Source organism: Pelodiscus sinensis, chromosome 13, assembly GCF_052426305.1.
Source record: "Pelodiscus sinensis isolate ZL-2025 chromosome 13, ASM5242630v1, whole genome shotgun sequence".
Classification (NCBI taxonomy): domain Eukaryota; kingdom Metazoa; phylum Chordata; order Testudines; family Trionychidae; genus Pelodiscus; species Pelodiscus sinensis.
In genome coordinates this window covers 8808800-8832378 of record NC_143064.1, presented here as the reverse complement: position 1 = coordinate 8832378, position 23579 = coordinate 8808800, and the positions used below count along the sequence as shown (strand labels likewise).

The 23579-nt window shown below is 36.8% G+C and overlaps 1 protein-coding gene across 4 annotated transcripts in view; it reads left to right on the top strand.

Annotated features, from left to right (window-relative positions):
• FMR1 (fragile X messenger ribonucleoprotein 1) overlaps window positions 1-23567 on the top strand; it is a 52273-nt gene extending 28706 nt beyond the window's left edge. For 2 of the 4 annotated variants that reach the window (XM_075941071.2, XM_025178829.3), the window contains exons 8-16: window positions 1115-1285; window positions 1383-1461; window positions 4478-4587; window positions 6238-6300; window positions 10470-10556; window positions 14887-15082; window positions 16380-16559; window positions 18196-18278; window positions 21022-23567. In XM_075941071.2, the coding sequence (XP_075797186.1) occupies window positions 1115-1285; window positions 1383-1461; window positions 4478-4587; window positions 6238-6300; window positions 10470-10556; window positions 14887-15082; window positions 16380-16559; window positions 18196-18278; window positions 21022-21183 (1131 nt within the window). In that variant the 3' untranslated portion in view covers window positions 21184-23567. The remainder of the gene's footprint in view (window positions 1-1114; window positions 1286-1382; window positions 1462-4477; window positions 4588-6237; window positions 6301-10469; window positions 10557-14886; window positions 15083-16379; window positions 16560-18195; window positions 18279-21021) is intronic. The other 2 variants (XM_075941073.2, XM_075941072.2) reach the window with 2 other exon arrangements.
• The last annotated feature ends 12 nt before the right edge of the window (window positions 23568-23579 follow it).

Genomic DNA, 23579 nt, shown 5'->3' with positions numbered 1-23579 from the left:
TTAAATGTAGTAAGACCCTGGCGGTTCTTACTACATTTAAAATGCAGAGCTGTAGCATGGGTGGCTCCTGGAGCCGGCATGAGCTGAGACTGCTCAGTCCTGGCTTGAGGAAGCTCCGGGAGCTACCCCCCGCTGTGACTTTGCAGAATGGTTCTTATCGACTAATCCTGCAGTCAATACAAATTGTATTAACTACACGATTAGCCAGATAACTGCAATTTAACATCCTTACTGATGAGACAGGATGTACATTTTATCTTGTTAATGGTACATGATTGTAAGAATAGTTATTTTTTGCACAACCCAGATCTTTACTCGAATTTTGACTTTCTATATCTGTGAAAGCGCTATGGGTGGTGACTGTACCAAAACCCTTCGGGCTCATACTTTTGTTCAAGTAACCTGTTACTTCTGCAAGTTTGTGTGTTTTGCATTATTTTACACAGAACTTGAGTCTTCATTTTTGGTCTTTGTGTGGATGGTCAATATCCATATAACTTTTTGTCATAATCATAATGAAGCTGGTGACTCAGCCATTACTATTTTTCATATATTTTCATGGGGCTACTTTTTATGTTTGTTTGGGGGGGGGTTCTGCAACACGAGTAGTTGATCTTCCATCTTTGCTATCTTGTAAAACACCCTCTCTATTTGATTTCTTACTTGCACCCTAAAATGATACATGAAGCTTCAACTTCTGCCACTGCGTGACACATTTTATAGATTCAAACCATTTGAAAGCAACTTCAAATATATGTAACTTCTAATAGTACTGGTATCAAGACTTACTTTAGGGTTATCATACATTTAAAAACATGGGGTTTTTTGGGGGGGGAAGGGGGGAGTTGAGAGAGAAAACTTAACTGTAATTTTTCTTCTCCTTACCTTTGGGATTTCCATCCATACCTTTCTTAGCTCAAAATTTGGTGAAGGCGTCTATCAGTTTGTCTGGTTTTTTTTAATTGTACATGCTTGGCAGTTTCTCCTTGCACTTTAGAAATTAACTGATGTGAAAAATAAGGAAGTAGTCTACATATATGTGTCGTTACCTAAATCAATGTAAATTGCTGTAAAATTAAAATGCAAAGTTAACTAGGAATACTTTTTTTTTAAGAGCTCAAGGCAGCTTGCATCACGATTTCATGAACAATTTGTTGTACGTGAAGACCTAATGGGTCTGGCCATTGGCACTCATGGTGCCAATATTCAGCAAGCTAGAAAAGTACCTGGTGTTACTGCTATTGATCTTGATGAAGATACCTGCACATTCCATATTTATGGAGAGGTAAGCCTACAGATAGATAAATGATAAAACTTAATAAACTAGGATGCTTTTGGAAAACACTTAACTCCTTTTATTTTTTATTTTTTCTATTCCTTAGGATCAGGATGCAGTGAAAAAGGCAAGAAGTTACCTCGAATTTGCTGAAGATGTCATACAAGTCCCAAGAAACTTAGTAGGTATGTCAGTTTCGGAGTTTAGCTCTGAAATAGTAGAGAAATATTATTAGTTGAGAATTTGTTTTAACTTTTAAGATCAATATATGGACAATAACCTACCATTTTGGAGATGTGTGGGGGTTTTTTTGTTTTGCGAGTGGATTTTGGTTACTCTTGTTACAAAATACTTTTCAGCTTCATGTAGGATCTTAGAAACTTTCATTAAAATGTGTTTGAGTGAGGAACTGATTCCTAATAACGCTAAGTATCAGAGGGGTAACCGTGTTAGTCTGAATCTGCAAAAGCGACGAGGAGTCCTGTGGCACCTTATAGACTAACTGAAGTGTAGGAGCATAAGCTTTCGTGGGCAAAGACCCACTTCGTCAGATGCATGTCATCTGACGAAGTGGGTCTTTGCCCACGAAAGCTTATGCTCCTACACTTCAGTTAGTCTATAAGGTGCCACAGGACTCCTCGTCGCTAATAACGCTAGTTATTTCAAAATATTGGTGCATTGTAAATGCACCCTTAGAGACTAACAAAAAAGACATGGGTTTTGCACACAACAGCTCATACTATATATATTTATATACAATAAAAATTATAATCATTACTCTCTAGGGTGCCACAGGATTACGTGTTGTTTTTAAGCAGTGGATAACAAGATGAGTTCATGTCTTTGCACATACATATCACCTGTCTTTGTAAAAGGCACAACCCCTCATTGCAGCAGATTTTGGAAGCAATGCTGACGTGGCATGGTCTGAATTATTCGAAGTTTTAGATAAGTACCGAGACGATGTTCCTCTGAGCTGTACTCCGAACTAATACAAAAGTGGTAGACTTGAATTTAATTTGGATTTTAATTGATTACTACTCCATGTGTTCAGGATTTAAAAATTAAAAATATTTAAAATTAAACTGCATTGTATATTGGAGCAATCTTTTTCATTTCACATTTTGTTTCTTGACCTAGATCCCATAGAAAGAAAATACATTTGTTATTTTGGACATATATTAATAAGAACATTAAGTGATATTTGGAGGAACACTACCACTTTCAAAGTGTGCACTTACCTGTAGCTTGGCAGAAAACTAAAATTTTCAGTCTAAGTTTAAAAAAGGGGGGGGCATTAATTTGCTCTCACTACTCAATTAATTAGCAAAATATAATTGTAGTGTGTTTTTTGTGTTTTTTTTTTTTAATTTTTCTTTTTAAACTGAGTTTTTATAGTAACTGTTATTAAAAGCTTTAAGTTCCCAGGAAAACACACCACCTGCTTAAATACTATGTAGCATATATTCCATTTGGAGCATGCAAGCCTGTATTGACTATTGATTGATAAAATATATATTGTTGAATTTTTAGAAGAGGGAAGATAATTTTATTAGTGGTTGAAATAAACAAATGTATTTTGGATTACTTAATTTCTTATAGTTTTTGGAAATTTGTAATTGTTTAATGAGATTTTTTTTGTGTGTGTGGCTCTCTTCATATGCACCCATTATGTTGACTTTAATATTGTATTTCATCTGTTATAAATGTTAGCAGTTACCAGTATTCAAGACGCTTTTGACTCTTTGCTGGTAACAGGGCCTAAATTAGTCATTGTGGTCAAGAAGAACAAATTGGCTGTATATGTGGCAAGCTTTTTCTTAATATGTTCAAATTAAAATGGACAATGTGAAAATCATCCTAAAATTATCACTACTAAGAGGTAATATTTGGGTTGAATTAAAGTAAAAATAATTGTATAATTTAGGTGTAATGTAGGAACTTGGCCCTAATTAGTATCTGGGAATTTAAGAAAATATTAGCAAAATGTCCATTATGTTGTGAGAGATGAACCATGTTTTGTGTGATTGAAAGTGGGTTTTAATCAATTTGTTCTTGCTGGATTAAATCAGACCAGGAGAACAAATAATTATTTGTTAAATAAATCTTTTGCCCTTTATTTTATAACTCCATGTTTTAAATTCATTCAACAAATAAGGTTAAGTTCTATGTTAAAAGTTCTCATCTTGTTTGATATACACTGTCATTTGCATTAATCTTTTTTAATGAAAATTTTAAATATTCTGTCTCTCCAGTAGATAATTTGTTAATTACTTTTATAAATCAACATCATACATCACTAGCCTGCTTTTGGATATCTAGTTTATTTTTTTTATTTTAGTTATAATAGCACTAAGTGTTTGTTTCCAGTTAGCTTTAAGAATTTTCAGATTAAAACTTCCCATTTCCTTAGGTAAATTTCTGTTCCTCTAATTTATTTGAGATACACATTTTTGGTTATAAAACATTTGTGTAAGTATAATTCTGAAAAGTTCTTTCTATTGGTCTTTTTAAAAAATTACTTTAAGGTAACAGAAATATCCTGTCAAACATGAATGTCAAAACAAAATGTGCTTCTGAGGATTTGGGCAGTCTTGCCTTGTCAACTTCATCTCTGGTGCCAGAAAATATAATTCTAACTAAAATTGTGAGGACCAAACTAATCAAATTTGTTATGCCGTTTGCTTGTTGAACCACTTTTGCCATTGGCAAACTTGTAATATTGTAAAAGGAGAGAATTTTCATTCAGCCCCTGCATATATTTCTATGCAATTTTAAAGAAAGTCCGCAAAAGCAGGAAAAATGAGAATATGAAAACTGTGTGAACTTTCACTTAGACTAAGATTTTTAGTGTTAAGACTTAGTCATATTACACAAATGTAGGGTTTTTGTGACTGAATTTCCTTTGTTCTCCTAGTTTTCCTTGGTTTTGTTCATCAAATCTATCTACATATTTCAAAACTTGTTTAATTACCTCTGTGGTGTTATGGCTGCTTTGGAGTGGTTACCAAAATTTATACCTTAGGTTACTTAGAAAATTTAGTTCATGGCTCGACTAAATTTTAGTGCAAACCATTAGGTGAATGTTGGCAAACCCTTTCTATTGGTATTAAATTAGTCTACTAAACTACTGTACAGTAATATTTTCAGATTTTGGGGAGAAAGCCTAAAGGTGGAATGTTCTGTGTATTTTTTCTGTAGGAAAAGTAATAGGAAAAAATGGAAAACTGATTCAGGAGATAGTGGACAAATCGGGTGTTGTGAGAGTAAGAATTGAGGCTGAAAATGATAAAAATATTCCGCAAGAAGAGGTATGTTTATAGTAAATGTGTTCTGTGTCTGTTAATTGGTGGTGATGTTGTATATCTAACAGTAAAATAACCTCTTAGTGGTAAGAGGGTACAATTCATATGTTGGTTTATTTCCTGATGGAGCTGACTTTTTCCACCCTGGAGTTGAAAGAGAATTTTTCACATACTGGTGCTGATTTTTGACACATCACTATTCACCTTTTTAGAATCACTTTATTTTTGTTAGAAGCATTAGTATTGGTTTCTCAGAATAGTGCTATCCTAGAAACATACATGCAAACTTATTTTCACACTCACTAATAATTTGTTTAAATTTGATATCTTGAACTTCTCCTCGGGTCTTATTTTTATGGGGTTTTTTATGCTATAGTTAAATCTGTTTGCACTTTTATTATAACTCTGTTACTACAGGTATTAGATTATGCACTTACTAGTAGTCAGGGTATTTTTTTAATCTGTGCTTTTAAAAAATGTCTTGACAGGTGGTGTACGCCAGATCTGCTATAAGAACAATGTATAAAGTTGTTTAAATTTAAAACAGATTTTTGACCTTAGATAGGATCTCAATGAAGCCTTGAACTGCATACATTAAAAATTGTATTTCTAGGGAAAAGGGGTAGCTGGCAAAGGAAATTTATAACACAAAAATACCGTTATTTTTAAAATACAAAGTTTTCATCCCAAATTTCAAATTTTAAAACATGGTTAACTTTTAAGTTGAAGCCCTTATTTACCTAGCATTTAAAAATTTGCCAACAAATGAACCTTTACTACTAAGGCTATGTCTACATTTACACTTGGTCAACAAAACTTGTCTTTTACACTCTCCTTCACACACTCCCAGGAATGACAAAATTTTGCCTTTTCACGTGTAAATATGAATGCTGCTTTGTCAGCAGGAGCGCTCTTCTGCGAACAAAGCATAGGTTGCTTTTACTTTGTCCGCAGAAGTGCCGACAAACAGCCTTCATACATGCTGACTTTTAGTGACAGGCCTGTTGCTCAAAGCTGTGTAGTATAGACATATCCCAGAATAAGATGTGAAATGTATTTTTTTTAATTTGAATGTTCTTGCTGAAAATTGAGACCTTTGTGACACTAACGCAACAAGAGTGTTAGGCAAGAATCAGTAGCCCAATTTCAAACTTGCTTTAATATTACTTGAACAATTGTTCAATAGAATGAGAGTATTTAAATGCAGTATCAGCACCACTCAGCATTTAGAATTAGAAGTTCCGCTTCTAAATTTAAATTCATATCTTTCACATTTTATTTCTGGTAACAAAATCTTCTTACAGTGTGATGTTTTGGGCCGTTTGGATGAACAAAGGGGTCGGTATTTTATTCTAAGCTAATTTTTCATCAACTTTAATGGCATTATTGTGTAACTGTTGCACAGAATACAAAAGTAGGGTCCAATTGGAGCTGCAAAATTCAAGCAATAGAGAAGCTATGACCACATTTATTATATAAGAGGCTGTTTTCAGCTTGAAAAAAATCTTATTTGTATATGGTGTTCAGTTCTAAAATACAGATGTTAAAGGTGAATTGAAAGACTTTTACCTGCCAAGTCCTGAGTTCAGAGTTCTGTGTATCTCCTGTTTATAGATAATGACACTATTAACACTTGCATTCCTTACACTGCTTTAGGTGTTAGTTGTGTCATCAGCTGTAACAGGGGAAACACAGATACCTGAGGTCAAATCTAGGCAGGTAAGAATCCTTCCATGTTCTAAATTCTTGTTTTTAAACTGTGTTTGTAATGTAGCTTATATACCTACTTGATTAGATTTTGGATCCCATAGGGTGCGGGGTGGGGGGGGGCAGCATTTCAGTTAATTTTAAAAGCTTCAGAAGTAGTTTTGGGCTCTCATTCTTATACAGTGATTTCAAAATGTTCACAAATTATTTGACATTTCATAACTCCTATGATTATATAAACAAGTACCACAGATCTTGTTTTAATAGTGATGTTATAAGTGTCTTAGCATTGTAATACATACATGGTATATGATTACATACAGTTTGTAGACCTCCCTAAAAATACTAAGAGAAAAAAAATGTAGGTTCAAGTCTGCCTGATGCAGAATCCTTCAGTGATGTCAAAAATAGGCTATGGACCTTCTGTCTAGAATACAGAAGCAATGTTCAGTTAACTAAAATAAAATCCTGTGTCCGTTTAAGAGACTAAAATTGATCTGTTACCCTGAGTGAGTAAATATTTCCCTTTGTGACAATGTTATATGTATAAGTTGAAACAAAAGTTAAAAGCATGGGTGGGGAATCTTTGGGTCGGGGGCCACTGACCCACAGAAAAATCACTCAGAGGTCACACACAAGTGAGGCAAATAAATAAATGAACCCTCACTGACATGGCCTCTGACTGAGAAGGAGAAAGACACTCCAGCCTAGTAGATTTTGTGTGCTCCAACCCCATGGTGGTGCAGCAAGGACTGGCGCGCCAGTGCAGGCTCCACAGTGCTGGAGGAGGGGAGCCCTGAGCCTCAAGGGCTGGATTCAGACAAGCCAGGGGCTGCATCCAGCCCCCAGGCCTTAGGTTCCCCTGGTTTAAAGAATTACAGTTTTTCTCTGTAGTAAAAGTTAAAGGCCAGTGCACACAGAGAGATGCACTGACAGAAGCCACAAATGGCATTTTTAATGCAAGTTTTAAGTAAATTGATAGGTTTTATTTAGTAGTACCAATTACAGGACAACCAGAATGGCAATTCAGTATAAATTAATTACCCTTTTTCGATTTGAGAGTTAAATATCACCAGACTTCAAAATATTCCTGATACTGAGAGTCAATTTGAATCATCTGTTTTTGTGGTTTGAAAATTTTTGAGGATGCTACTAGATCAGAACGTAGGTGTAAGAGAATAACAAAATACACTTACTAGTTCTGTTCTTAGCTATTAGAATTTAAATAAATGTAGCCATATGATGCTATGTAAATTAAAAACTGTTAGGGTATGTCTACACAGTAACATTATTTCAAAATAACTAGCATTATTTTGAAATAACTTATTCTGCGTATACACAGCAGGCAGTTGTTTCAAAATAATGTTGAAATACTCTCAAGCTGGAGGGCTTCTTACTCCAACTCCTGTAACCCTCATTGTACGAGGAGTAAAGGAAGTCAGAGGAAGAGTGCTCTATTTTGAAATAAATGCTGTGTACACTCTCCAAGTTTCAAAATAAGCTATGCAATTGACGTAGCACAATTTGAATAGCTTATTTCAAGTTACGCCCTGCTGTGTAGACGCACCTTTAGTTAGCAAGCTAATAGACCAATGACCAATGAACTTGCCTCTCCTTCCAACCTGTCAAGGATAGCACACACGCAGCATAAACAACAAGGAGACCGGTGGCACTTTAAAGACTGTAGAATTTATTAGGAGTTAAAGCATAAGCTTTCATAAGCTACAACTCACTTTCTCAGATGTTGAAGAGAAAGAGACACAGCAAGGAAAAAAAAGAGGAAACAGAGATGGGACTGTGACATCAGCCTGCAGGCATTAGTTTTGATTTGAGGCCAGGTCTACACTAAAGGGAAAGGTCGAATCAAGTTAAATCGAACTCCAGAAGATTGATTGGCAGTGTTTATCTTCCTTTTAATGAAGACATGGCTTAAGGCTTTATAATAGCTACATTTGTTTCACATCTTCTCTGGTTTTCTCTCTTGGAAAACCATGTCTGCAAATCAGGAGCATTTGAACTGAAACCATCCTTAAATCATTTGGAAAGAACTCATTTTTAAAGTGCCATAGGCAGATAGTAAACAAGCTTCCTAGCTTGCTTTTGTGTCCTGAGTAATCTTTTAGGGTTCATCTTCCCAAGTGAGTAGTTGTCACAGTTTGAAATTCCTTGTAAATGTGCTGGGATTCTGCACTGATTATACCCATCCTAGTATTTGCATTACAAGTCATTGGTCTTGAAACATGTGTTTATGACTTCAGTCTGCTAAAGTTTGTGGTGGAACTCTTCAAGTTTTTATTTGGATTTCTGGGAGAGATGACTACTTCAAAAAGGTAACCTGTTAGACACATATTGCTATAAGAATTGTAACTGTGCAACTAGACACCTTTCTTGGCTGCAGCAGAAGGAAGCTGAGTTACAGTAACATAACCTGTGGAGGTTGTCTATCCTTAAGTATTTATAAGATCTTGAATTTAACTGGGCAGCTTTTGCACAACAGATCCATTAGAGCTGGCACAGACAAGGAATGGTTATTGGGTTATGTGCTCCAGACTGACAATCCCTTAGATTATTTACTCTATTACACAGAATTGTTTTTTTTTTTTTTTTTTTAACTGAGGGCTTTTAGCCCGTAGGAGAAAAAATCTCAGCTAAGTCATAGTACATAGCACCAAAGATTACTTGTTACTTTATTTTATATGTTACCATTTCTACTATCTTTGCTATGGCCTATCAGAAGTCTATGAATTATTTCATCAGTGCCTCCAGATACAATGCTGGAAAGCAGAAAACGCCAGAATGTTTGCCTTCCTACATTTTGCAGAGAGCCTGGGAGTGAGAGAAGGGATTCTCACATCAGATGATAGGCACATCTCCTGCATAAAATGTGTACATATGCACACTTGGGAAATCCATATTTAAAATTAAATTTACAAAAACCTAAGGAAAATTCACAGGTAGTGTATTTAAATAAAACTCTGCTCCCTGGCAATGTGATGAGAAAATCGTAATCACTAGTTACTTTAATCATAACTGAAATTTAAGTGACCACCAAAATCAAAATAATTTACTCTTAATCAAACTTGCTGCGCCAGCTTTCTGTTTTTTTTTTTGTTTTACACACTCCACATGAAAAAATGCTTATGTTTGCATAAATAGCATGCTACCTCTCCATGAATATCTGTTCTGTGAAATGCTAAGGAATCTTAGCATATCTCTGGATTTACCTAGGAATGTGTACCTAAAGCCCTTAAAAACAGTCCTTGTTACAATAATAATATGTCATGCAAATTAGTTATAAAAGATATAGAAGGGAAGTTGGGAAGCTTACATTGTTATAACTACAGAGCTAAGGTCTTTTAGTTGACTTGCCTGTAAACGTCAGTATTTTCAAATGCTAGAATTATTGTGTTCAGCTTAGTGCTGAATCCCTAGCCTTCTAACAAATGGTTGTTAAAACTATTAATGTTTTTGAAAAATAATGAAAATTCGGCCCACTGGTGGTATGCCTGCAGTCGTAACTTCACCTTAATGAAGACTTTTGTTTGTCCTTTACAAATTATTTTACAGGATCTAGGAGAAGCAAGTGCTGTTTTATGCACAGATTGACTTGCCTTATGTTTTAAAGTGCTTAAATGGTTTCTTTTCTGAGATTGTAGATTAACAGAACCTGGCACATAAAAGCTAGTGCTTTATGGAAAAGTATTGTTTACATTGAGTTTGGGAGAAGGCAAGATGGACGAACAGTATTGCTAATAATTTTGTAACATGGTTCAGAAAGTATAATCTAAAAATGTGGCTTTATTATCCATATTCCTTAAAGTCAGTCTAGAATTTACTTATCCAACTCTAGAACCTACTTGTCCACTTTTATTGTGATGAGTGTTAATGGATAAAATGAGGTTAGAATTTATTTTTCCCTTCCAGGATAAATTACCGTCCTTAGATGAGTGGACTATTGTTAAGCTAGGTTTACTTTAGGTACAAGTAAGCAATTATTTTTACTGCTGTTACTATTAGTTGATACGTCAATTGTTTATGAAATTGAGACTGGGAGTGTCCCCATTATAAAGGATGTTCTTCATATATTTTGCAGTCATGCATTAATATTTATTAGTATCTCTTTAATATTTGATGTCTAAATATTGTTGCATGGGTTTACAAAATATGTAATTTCTTTTTAGGGAATGGTACCATTTGTGTTTGTGGGAACCAAGGACAGCATCACTAATGCAACTGTGCTTTTAGATTATCACCTAAATTATTTAAAGGTGAGGACAATTATATTACTCTACTTCAAAGCTTTTATAAAAGTTGACAAGAAAATTTAACAGTTAAAAGAGGTCTTAAAAGCTTGAACGTGAGGTAACAAAAGTCTTAAATATCTGTGTTCCTAATAAAGATAATTTAAAAACCCTAGTAAAAATGATTTAAAAAATATACATCATGGGGTTTTTGAGTATTTGGTTGTTTTTTCAACTAGCCATCTGTTTCATGCAAATCAAGAAAATAAGCTTTGAGGGAGCTTACTGTATCTTAATCATATATTTGGGTGAACAAATCAGTTGTCTAGTTGCCTAAGAGGCTATTTAACCATACAAATTGCTCCTTAATTTTTATAACGATATTGCACCTGACACAGGGAAAAAAAGACACATTACCTCCCAAGCTTCTGTTTGTCTGGAAATGGGTGACGGGGGAGGGATCATGTGAGGATTACCTGTTGTGTTCCTCCCTCTAGGGTATCTGTTTTTTGGCCACTGTCTGCTGACAGAATACTGGGTTAGATGAACCATTTGTCTGACCCAGTATGGCCATTCTTATGTTCTCTCTAATATACAACTGTTTTGCTACAGTACCTGCTATTTGGTAAGTTTAACCAGGATTATTTGAGGAAGAAGAAAGTAGGGAGACAAATTAGAGGGGATGAAAAGAATGAGATGGCTATAATTTCTGGGTAAAATCACCTGGGTAAAATTGATCTCTCAGCCCTTCTAGATTGTGCTGACTACAGCACACCTTCCATTCTTTTCACCCTGGTCTTCCTTCTCCATGAGCAACCATGCCTTTTCAGTATAAAATCTTCTCATCTCTTTAGAGGTCAGCTGAATTGTCACTGTTGTTCCCCGTGGGTACTACTCCATGACAACTGCAGTCCATTGATGGTCAGTGAGCCTAGCTATATGCCTAACCCATTACATTTTATTATTCTTGCTTTCAACAACATCCTGCATTCCACCCAGCTGCCTGATCTCTTCATTGGTGACTCCGTCACTGATTGAAATCCCCAGAAACATTCTATCCATTGCTCTTCCTGTGACCGTTCTTACTCCTCTGTCTTTGTCAGAGTCCATGATTCACTGCTGTAGAACATTGTTAGCAGTACTGTTGAATTGAGGAAGTTGTCCCATGTTTGATTTCTCCTGTCCCCCCTTCTTGGAAGATACCCTTGATAGAATTGTGTGTGCAATAGTTAGCTTTCTTTCTTCGCTGGAGTTCATGTTCCTGGATCATGGCCCATATTTCTTAATTTCTTCTATTCTTGACTATTATTTGTACTTTTGGCAAGACATCTTACTACATAAATTTTGTTTTGAAACGGTTCTTTTTCAGTCCGACTTGGCTGCTTTTTGTGTTGCGTTCTTATACCATTTTCTGTAGTTTGATGTTTTCAGTAATCAGTGCAAAGTAGTCAGTGAGTCTGAGTGGTTTAATTGCTCTCTGTGGTTGCTGATTTCCCCCTTTTAATTCATCTGCCTCATTATGTTTTCAAGGTAAGCGGTGAAAAGTTTCAGTAAAACTGGTCTCCTTGCCCTGCACCTTTTCACTGGGATGTGAAGAGAAGTGGTGAACAGAGTTTTATCTGTAGTGTAGTCAGTTTTCTTTCTGTAGTATTTTGATGTAGTTCATGTCAGTGCTCTGTTCTGCAGAAGCATTGTGTTGATCTCGATACTTTTCTATCGTCAATTAAGACATTGCATAAAGGGAATTTTTATTCCCTTAAGCATTCCAATGACTAGTATATAGTGAACATATAGTCCACTATGTTAAAATTCCTTCAAAAGCCTGCCTGCTCTCTCTCTCAGCTGCTGGTCATTCAGCCTCTACAAGAATCAGTTTGCTATTATTTTGGTAAACAGCTTGTAGACATGAGAGCAGGCATAATAGATGATAGTTCTTCAGATCTTTATGATCACCTTACTTGAACAACAGAATGATATTAAACTCTTTCCAGCCAGAAGGTATCTTCTGCATTTCCAAGTGACAGCTAAACCTCTAAGTAGGGGTTTCCTAGAGATCATAGCCTCCAGCTCTTATTTTAGTTGTCCATTTCCTGAGGCTTTTCCTTCTTTCATTTGGTAAACTGCATGTTGACATTTGCAGACAAGGACCAGGAGTAAGTGCTCATTGGTCAGTTGGTAGTGGGGCATATATTTGAGATGTGAAAAGTTCAATGTAGGAATCTTTGCAGACCACTTGCATCCGTGTTAATTACTACTTTTTTTTCTTTTATTTTTAGTGCTGCTGTTGTTGATCTATACAACATCAGTTCCTCTTTGGTTTTTTGTTTGGATGGTTTTTTTTGAGGCTTCTGCGCTCTTCAGCTATCTTTAAGAATCTTTCATTTTGGTACTTCTTGAAGTCTTCCTTTAGGCTTTTTCTTACCAGCTTGCAGAGGAAGGTGGTATATTGCACTGATGCATGATGACTTGAGTTTGCAGGAGTTTATTTTTGAAGACCATTTCATACTGATAAGCAGTTCCAAAGGTTCTTATCGCTTCTCCTTTTATCAACATGATGTTGCTTCTATTTCTCCACTTCCATCTCCTTTCTTTGTCGTGTTTCACAGAGATGAAGGATGTCACAGGCTCTTTGATTTAGCCATTTCTCTGGCCATCCACTAGTTATGCTGTCAGTGATACATTTACCTCCTCAAAATCCTACTGCAAAATCCAACCTCAAAGCAACACAGTGGTGATACTGGCTTGTCTAACAACGGTGGCTGCAGAGTGAGTTCTCCAGTGAGTCCTGGCGTTACTAAGGTGTTCCCAACCCAGGTAGGGGACACTTGTCCTTCTTGAGGTTGGACATTGGATAAAATATTTGGAACAAATCGACTTTAATAGTGAAGATTGGGAAACAATGTCTTCTCCATACACTTGACAAAATTACAAGTGTTTTTAGAAAGCAGTGCTAATTAATCAAATGTTGTTTGATAAAATAACTGAGCTAATAGTTGAGGATGGAATTTATTTAACCAATGCAAGTATCATCACTGGATACTTTAGCGCTCTTTTGTGCTCCTCACAACTGGAGCACTCTTTTGTGTTCCTCACAGTTTCCTGTGGAACATGAAAAGAAACACCTCAGCACAAGGCATACTCTCTTAAGAACCAAAGGAATTGGAAGCAGGAGAGATTCTGCTCACAATAGGCTGTGTCTGCTTCTCTTTTCTTCTTAAACCCTTGTACTCCAAGTGGAGCATAGGTCATCTACAAGTCTCTTCCACTTGTCTCTGTCTTGAGACAAAACTTCTAGCTGACTCCAGGAGTAGCCTACGCAGCAGTGTTATTTCGGAATACCGTCAGCTATTCCAAAGTAACGTAACGAGCATCTACACAGCAAGCCTGTTATTTATAAATAAATTCAAAATGATGGGTTTCTTACTCTGACTCCTGTAACCCTCGTTGTATGAGGAGTAAGGGAAGTTGGAGGAAGGGTGCTCTATTTCAAAATAACTGCTGTGTGGGCAGGACCAACAGTTGAATTAAGCTATTTCTATTTAAGCTACGCTGTTAGCGTAGTTCAAGTTGCATAGCTTATTTCTAATTTAGCTTTGCTGTGTAGATGTGCCCATACCTACTCAGAACATGAGGAACATTCAGGGCTGGCAGTGACAAGAGGAGAGGTGCACCAGGACTGCAGCTTTCAGTTAGTTGCTTCACAGAAGGAGAATGTGGGAGCAAATGTTAATAGATGCTATCTGACTTAATTGTTAATGTGTCCAAAGATCGTAACTTTTTTACTTAACGTCCTTAAGTGGGAAGGAACAAGTTAAGCAGATTATCATCTTTCTTAGATGCTTTGGGTGATAATACTCAACCATGATGACTTTTCCCTATATACTTTCTCTGTTGACCTTTTGCAAGGGGAGGATGAACAGCATGCATCCTCTCACTTTTAAACATCTAAGTAGTGGTCTCTGAGGTTCCGCTTGTGACTGTATTGCTCTCCCCCTATTTCTGGGGTCGGGTATAAAAAACATTAGAATGACTGAACTAGACGAAGCACACGCCTCACCTCTGCTTTGTCTCTTCAAAATTAAATGTGAAATAGTTAAGGATCAAGGGAGGAAAAAAAAGCATCAGCCTTGCAAGACTTTTCTAACAACTTATTTTACAAAAGTAGCATATTTCTAGTATAAGGATTTGAAGATTATTGATCTCTTAATGCTTTTTCTCAGTAGTGAATTGATAATAAAAATGTGTTCACCTGTTCAATGGCACGTTTCTCTGTGGTTCACTTTCAAACATTAGAAAGCATTTATATACTTGAATAGTAATTGAATAGGAATTCTATGTTATAAATTGTTTTATATAGGAGGTGGACCAACTACGTTTGGAAAGATTGCAAATTGATGAACAGCTCCGACAAATTGGAGCTACTTCTAGACCACCCCCAAATCGTCCTGACAAGGAAAAAGGATATATGACTGATGATGGTCCAGGACTTGGGCGAGGTAGTCGACCCTACAGAAACAGAGGGCACAGCAGACGCGGTCCAGGCTATGCTTCAGGTAGGTAAATACCAGTCTGTCTACAGCTTTAAGGTTGGTCTTCTAGGGTGTGTCTAGATGACGGGGTTTTTTTTAGAAAAAAGTAGCCTTAAAAAAAAAAAAAACCTTCACCTGCGTTTAGACTGCAGCTGCGTTCTTTTGCAAGTAAATCAAAAGAATGCAGGAGGTTTTTTTGATCACGGTAAACCTCATTTTATGAGGAATAACGCCTTTTTTCAAAAGTAAGGCGCTATTGAATGCAAACTGCTTTTTTGAAAGAGCATCTAGACTCTCTTTCGAAAAAGCAGCTCGCTTTTTAAAAAATCTGCTTGTAGTCGAGATGCTCTCTTTCAAAAGAGGCTTTTTCAAAAGATTCTTTCGAAAAAGCCTCTTTCGAAAGAGACTCGTAATCTAGGCGTAGCCCTAGAGAGCCACTTTGATTTTGTAATTTTCTGAAATTTGGACTCTAGTAAAATATAGTGCTTGAGTACTGGATGTTTCAGAGGATTAGTTATATATTCATTAGCAGGGTTCAACAAATAATGCAATCTACTTGCCTGGGGCGAGTAGATTTCAACCCAGAAGAGCTGGGTTCAGGCGATCTGCACATGCGCAGATTGCTGGATAGTCCGGCTGGTGAGCGGGGCTCGCCGCAGTTCGGTGAGCCCTGTTCATTAGTATTTATTCATCAAGAGTACTAGTATATGAAGATTGCCTAATATCCTAGGTGTAAAAAATATGTAATTATTGTTCAGCAATTACCAAACTTGTATATATGTTATGTCTTAACACATCAAAGGGTAGTAATGGAAAAGAAATAATTAAATGGACCAAAGTAATGAAAACAAACATTTTGAACTAAAATGTAAACTTTTAGTAATTAACAAAACTATATAATTCATCATCATGCTCATTTGGTTGTATATGTTTTTTCCTATTCCTAATCTTTCAATTGGCTGCATCAATTTGCTATACTCAGACTTGGCTTAGACTGTTCAGAGTGTGGTCTTTTAATTCTGAATTCATAAGTTTACTATTAAACATAATCATATTAAATTAGCCCTGCCTGATGGGTAAATATACAACATGACTTCGCCTTGGGAACTGGAGGCTGACATTAATGTTACCTAAGTGAATTGGTACATAAACTTTGTAAAAGCTTTTATTCTGTCAACCAAGTTTTACTGATTGTAAAGCAAGAAACTTAAATTTGTTCATTAAAGGAAACTTGTTGCAGTGTTTGTTTTATAAGTCAGTTGATTTTCCTAAAATATTACATTCATAAAAATAGACAATGTCATCTTTTAACTCTTGGTAGGGACTAACTCTGAAGCATCAAATGCTTCTGAAACAGAATCTGATCACAGAGATGAGCTTAGTGATTGGTCGTTAGCCCCAGCAGAAGAGGAACGAGACAATTACCTTCGCAGAGGAGATGGACGAAGACGTGGAGGTGGTGCACGAGGCCAAGGAGGGCGGGGTCGTGGAGGTTTCAAAGGTAAATTGAGATTTAGATTTGGAAGAAAGGGAATTTGGTGTAGGATTTTTGAATAAAGAGTTTTGCTCCTTTGATTTCTTCATTTCAGCATTCTCTTGTGTAGGATTCCTGAAGTGTGAATTATGACACGTTCTGGATGCCAAATAGTGTCAATTTTAATAAAATTAAATAGCTTTATTTAAAAACAAAAAAGAGAGAACCCCTGATTGAGATCCGCTGATAGCAATACTTAAATTTATAGAAGTTAAAATATTTCTACTAATTTCAGTGTAATTTGGCTCATAGCCTTTTGGGAGTCAATCAGTTTGGTCCACTTATCGGCATATAACACTAATACATACAGTAAACTTACAGAAATTGTCTGAGATCTCCATATACCAGGGGTGGACTGGATCTGGCCTGCCAAACAGTTAGATCCAGCCCGCCATGGTCCAGTGGTAGCCTCAGACAAGGAGCCGCGCACCCTGCTAAAAGCAGACGTCTGCTAGGGCCAGCATGTGTGTGTCTGCGCAGCATGTGCCTCCTGGGTGGGTCAGTGTGACTGCTTAGAGTGCATGCCAGCAAGTCCTACCCTTGCAGCTACCATTGGCCAGTTCCCAGCCAATGGGAGGCAACGAGGATGGTTCTGGGGTAGTGGGGATAAGGGAATTAACAACTCCTCCCTTCCAAGGGGCATGCACTATGCAGGCACACGCTGGCCCTTGCAGCCAGCTGATTTAAGCAGCCTGTGGGGCCACAGAAGCCAAGGAGCTGCCTATAGTAAACGTCTCCTGGCCAAAGCCTGTACCTGGCACCCCAACCCCTCCTTTACTCCAACCTCCTGCCCCAGGGAACAAACCTCTCCTGTACCCAAACCTTTGTGCACCCCAATCCACAACTCCCTCCTGTACCCAAGCTCCATTCCAGAATCTGTACCCCTCCATTAATATTGTAGAAGAGTACAGCCCCTGACTACTTACCAAATTCTTAGAATATCTCCCCCTTCTAAAATTGCTCTACACCCATCTTGTCTTTTTATATTATGTGACTAAAACTTAGGGTTGTAATTTATATGTGCAGTAGGAAAGAATTATGGGAGTGAAATCTGAGAACCAAGCTTGAAGTCTAAATTTTAACTCCAGTTCTCACTTTTAAATAGTATTTAATAAACTTAGCATTCTGATTATGTTCCATAATTTACAATTCAGTGTCTTTAGAGAGATTCTTATTTCTTTTCCATAGGCTACTTTTTGCTTATTTTGACATATTGAGAACAGGGAATTATGCCACAAATATTTGAGACCGATAAAGCAGAGCTTGGAAAATACATAAGCAGTCAGTAGAAGATGTTAAATATGTAATACTCTATAAAAATTGATTCTTCATCTTTCTCATTCTGTGGATCACTTTTTAAATCCCAGCATGGTTCTTTGTTCCATTCTAAGGCCCCCAGTAGAAGATTCTGTGAATCACTGATGGACATAGTTTGAGAACTTCTGCTCTACTTTATTGAAGAAATGAGAATATTTCTGATGCTATTTAGCTTTAAATTAACTCCATACTGACTATATAAATGTTAACTGCTTAAAGAAGAATCGGGCAATTTTAAAATCAATGACGAGCAGCAACTTTGCTGAATATTATATTATCTTTATAGGAAATGATGAACAGTCACGAACAGATAACCGTCAGCGTAACTCAAGAGAATCTAAAGGGAAAACAGCAGATGGATCGCTTCAGGTAAATGTCTTTTGTTAAATCTATGAATAAATTCTGTATAATGTAAAGACATACCCAATGCCAGCGTACAAACATCATCCTGCTTCAAACTGCGGGTAATAAGTCACCTTCCACTGAATGTTTAATTGATTTCCTATTCCCAAGACAAGTTTCCAAGAACGCTGGTGTATTTAATCATCATGTCTTGATATGTGAGTCCAGGTCTCCACTAACGAGGAAAGTCGACTTAAAATATGCAACTCCAGCTACATTAATTACGTAAATATTAAATCATGTTTTCATGCCGTCCACCCAGCAGGAGGTTGACAGGAGCAAAAGCTCCCATCAGTTTCTCTTATTCCTTGTGAGGAGCAGGAATACTGGCGCTGATGGGGGCGGGGCGCACCCTGTCATTTCGAATTAGTGGGTTTTCACTAGATCCGCTAAATTGAACTCCAAAAGATCGACTGTGGCAGTGTAGATCTACGTAGTGTTAACTTGGTGTGAGAGCCTTGTAGATACATGTAGATCTCGCTCCATAGTACAGCAAATATGAAACTTTTATAACGAAACCTTTTATAGTTGAGACTATTGATAAATTGAATAGAATTGTTAAAACTGAGTGACTAATCTGGCCTTTTTTCCTCAAATTGCCAAACCTAACCATTATTTCTATTAGAACCCTGTAATCAATGAGTATTAGTTCCTTCACTGAAACAAGAAAATAAGAAGAGCCATACTGAGTTAAACCAGTGGTCCCTCTAGCCCGGTATCCTGGCCAATGACAGGTACTTCAAAGGGAATAAATAGAACAGGGCAATTATCAAACGATCCATCCCAGCATCACGGAGAGAATAGGAAATGGAGGTTAATTCCACTACCTTCCCTCCATCCCCTCTGTGGTGGATCATGAATAGATTTGCAGTGAGAAGATAAACTGAAGCAATGCCAGTCCACACTATCATTTATACCCTCAGTCCAGACTATGAGGAGAACAAGTATGTACATGTGTATCAATACACAATACTTGCTAGATATCTCAAGATTCAAGCATGCTGTGCAAATGTGTACCCATATGTGGAATACAGATAGGGACCACACATCTTGAGTAACAACTAGTTACAGGTAAAAAGCCTCCATTTTATCAGCGTATCAGGAGTTTTCACTCTTCTGAGAGCTGATGAGATGATACTCTAATAAAGTAAGTGTTACGGGATGTTGCTGTAACTTCAATATTTACCTCTTGATTAGCCAGTAATTTAATATGTAGAGCCCTGTGTATCTGCACCTGCAGATGGGGATGTGGATATCTGCAGCTTATTTTTGCAGCTATAAATGTGGATACAAATTTTGTATCTAGAACCCTGCACATTTGCAAACGCCTTCATGTAGCCACAGCCTCAGATGTGGATGCGAATATTAGTGGCTCATTTTTGCAGATACAGATATGGATTCAGATACAAATTTCATATGTGCAAGGCTCTGTTAATGTGTAATGTTTTTTTGAAAGGTACATTATTATTTAGTTACAGATTTTACATTTAAAACATAATTCTTCTTGCCCACACCAAAAGCCACAATACTTTTAGTTTAAATTCAATCTTGGCAGAGGGGGGCAGAGTAGATTTTGATTTGTTACTATAGTTGCATCATGGTTTTGCAATGTTGATATTCAAACATACTTCTTTATGACTAGGAATATCTTGATTTATTAAAACTGAAACAAGTTTAAAATCTTTTGATACGTACAGGCAGTCCCCGAGTTACGTGGATCCGACTTATGTCGGATCCGCAGTTACGAACGGGGCCCTCCCTCTCCCTGGTCTCCAGCAGACCAGGGAGAGGAAGCAAAGGGGCGGAACACGCGGACAGCGGAAAGGGCTGTCCGCTGCCCGCGTGCTCCGTGGCTTTGCTCTGCTTTGCCCCCCGTCCCCCTGGTCTGCAGACCAGGGGGATGGGGAGCAAAGCAGAGCAAAGCCACGGAGCCCGAGGGCAGCAGGACAGCCACGACGCGTCTGGGCTGTCCCGCTGCCCCCGTGCTCCGCGGCTTTGCTCCGGACGCCTGTGGTACAGCAGCTGGGGCGCTGCCGGTTGGTCCCGTAGCGCCGCTCTGGGCGCTACTGGACCAACCCGGCAGCACCCCAGCTGCTCTGCCCCAGGTGTTCCCAAGACAGCCGCTGCTGAAACTGACCAGTGGCTGACTACAGGAAGCCCCTGCCCCGGGCTTCCTGGAATCAGCCGCTGATCAGTTTCAGCAGCAGCTGACTTGGGGATGCCTGGGGTTCTTAAGTTGAATCTGTATGTAAGTCAGAACTGGCGTCCAGATTCAGCCGCTGTTGAAACTGATCAGTTTCAGCAGCAGCTGAATCTGGACGCCAGTTCCGACTTACATACAGATTCAACTTACATACAAGATAGGGACTGTAGGTTTGTTCTTAACCCGGGGACTGCCTGTATATACATTTAAGGTCTGCGTGAAAAATAAAATTATAGTAGACTGATCAGTTTTACTTTCTGGTTCTCCTGCACTTATATGGTATATTACAGTGTTGAACATTTCACTATTTAATTAAATGTATATATTGTGTATGAGTAATAAGCATTCACTATAATATTTGTAAAAAAAATTCATACATTTAATAAAGCTAGCTTCTTTTCAAATAAAATTTTAAAGATGGCATCTAAATTATTTGCTACTGCTTCCTTTTAACAGTTAACTGCAATATTTAAAGGGTATGCTTTATATAACTGTAACTTGTTTCAGATTAGAATTGACTGCAATAATGAAAGGAGTGTCCACACTAAAACGTTACAGAATACCTCCAATGAAGGTAGTCGGCTGCGCACGGGTAAAGATCGTAATCAGAAGAAAGAGAAATCGGACAGCGGGGATGGTCAGCAACCATTGGTGAATGGAGTACCCTAAACTGCATAATTCTAAAGTCATATTTCCTATACTGTTTCAGTGATTCTTATTCCACATTAGAGAAACTTGTTAGGCCAAAGACAAATAGTAGGCAAAATGGCGCAGGGCATGAAATGAACATAAAAGTTCTGTTAGCCTTTTTTAACATCAGCAGTATGCAGTTGTTTTCAGAATAAGAAGTTATACAAATATTTGCATAAAAATATCTGAACTTCTGAAAAATGCTTTCAAGTACATTGTGCACTTCAAACAATGAAAGATTATTTTTGTTTGTTTTAAAAATACTGAGCTGTGCATTGGTATACTTTTTGTTCAGTTGTACCATTTTAACGCATTGGGTCAAAATCACTGCTCAATTTCAATTTTCGTAATAAATAGTGTTTGCAGTAATAAATTGGGCTTCTGTTTTCAATCTAACTTACAAGTTCTTCATGAAATGCTATGTCGTTTTATGTCCTGTGTCAGTTGACGTTTTGGTCCACTTTTTCAGTATTTTAGTGGACCCTGAAATATGTGTGATGTAACAATTGTCATTTTCATTAGCAAAAAAAAAAAAAAAGTTGTATGATCTGTGCCTTTTTTATATCTTGGCAGGTAGGAATATTATATTTGGATGCAGAAATCAGGGAAGATGAGTTGGAAACACTAAATGTAAAATATATGTAGCAAACCTTGTCAGACATTAGTACTTTATAGAAGAATGCATGCTTTCCATAATTTTTTCCTTACATAAGCATCAGGTTAGGCAGTTATAAGAATAGGAAATTTCTTTTGCACTGAAGATTTGGCAAATAGTGTTACTGAGACAGGGGTGTAATTTTTTTGTAGACAGTACACGAAGTTTAAAAAGAATTCCCTTTCTGGGAAACTAAAAATTCATTTTTACTGAGGGAACAAATGTAACTTGTTCACAAGCTAGTAATGTGTGCCTGCTTTTTGGCCAGATGACCAATTAAAAAATGATAACCTTTCTTCATCCTCCCAAAAGTTTTGAAATTGTTTAAAATTTTAATTTGAAACGTATCTCAAGGGAGATAAAAAGAACATTCCCACACATGATACCCTGTTCTCTACAGGGAGTAAGGTAGCTGTAGAGTAGCTACATTGGAGGCAGGACAAATTCATAATTTTTGAGGTACAAGGTCTGTAGCACAAGAACGTTTGGAAGGAGTCAGGGAACATAAAGGGGGAATTAAACGTACTTTTTTTCTCTTTATTTCTGATCATGAATTAAATTTACTGGGTAAAACTGTGTGAGGACCCTCATTTTAATCTATTCTATTTTTATTGAAATTACTCCAATAGGAGTGCCACTGATTATGTACAGAACTGTACAAACACGACCTTGCCTCTGATGTATTTTGTGAGTTTCGTTTCTTTGCTTTTTTTTATTCCACTGTTTATCCTTGCATACAAGTACGCATATAAAAATGGCAACAAACTGCACATGATTTAACACACATAAAAATGTCTTAAAAAGTATTGCCAAACATTAATGTTCATTTCTAGTTATTTATTTTGGGAATGTATAATATTTGAAAACAGAAATTGGTACCTTGCACACATCATCTGTAAACTGTTTGGTTTAAAATACTGTAGATAATTAACCAAGGTAGACTGACCTTGTAATGTAACTGCTCTTGGGCAATATTCTCTGTACATATTAGCTACAACAGATTGGATTTTATGTTGACATTTGTTTGGTTATAGTGCAATATATTTTGTATGCAAGCAGTTTCAATAAAGTTTGATCTTCCTCTGCTAACTGATGTTGATGCAATCCTTATAAATGATTGCTTTTAAAAACAGTCAGCTTATAAGTAGAGAGAGCCTGTATTTCTCTGTTAAACTTTAACTATAGTAATTGTTCCACATATTGTAGAAAGCTTCTGAAATGTTACCAGTTTTCAAACATTGGCAAATAATGCTTAACAAAAAAAGAACCTTGTAGGTGAAATGGTACAATACATGTTGAGTTATTACAATATGCACTATATTTTTTACACTCAAAGGCTGAGTTGAATAAGGTGCTAACTAGGTTATATGTAAATGATTAATTACTAAAACTTCAATTTGATAGGTTAATCACATTCAATTTTCAAATGCATTTTGGGTAATGGCTTATTTTACAGTATTTCTGTTGCTGAAGTTAAACATTGTATCCCTTTCAATTCAAATTCCAATGTTTTTTTTAAGTTAGTAAATTTCAAAAACAATTTGTAAATCTAAATGTGAATTTTATTTTGAAAAATCATGCATTGTTACAAAGCTTGAAAGTGCAACATGTCTGATGCTTGGGTTCAGATCCTACTGGTAACTTATAAAGTATGGTCTAATGAATTAAAATTATTTTAAAAAATAAAGTTTTTTTTTAAACAGTGAAAGGTATTTGTGAA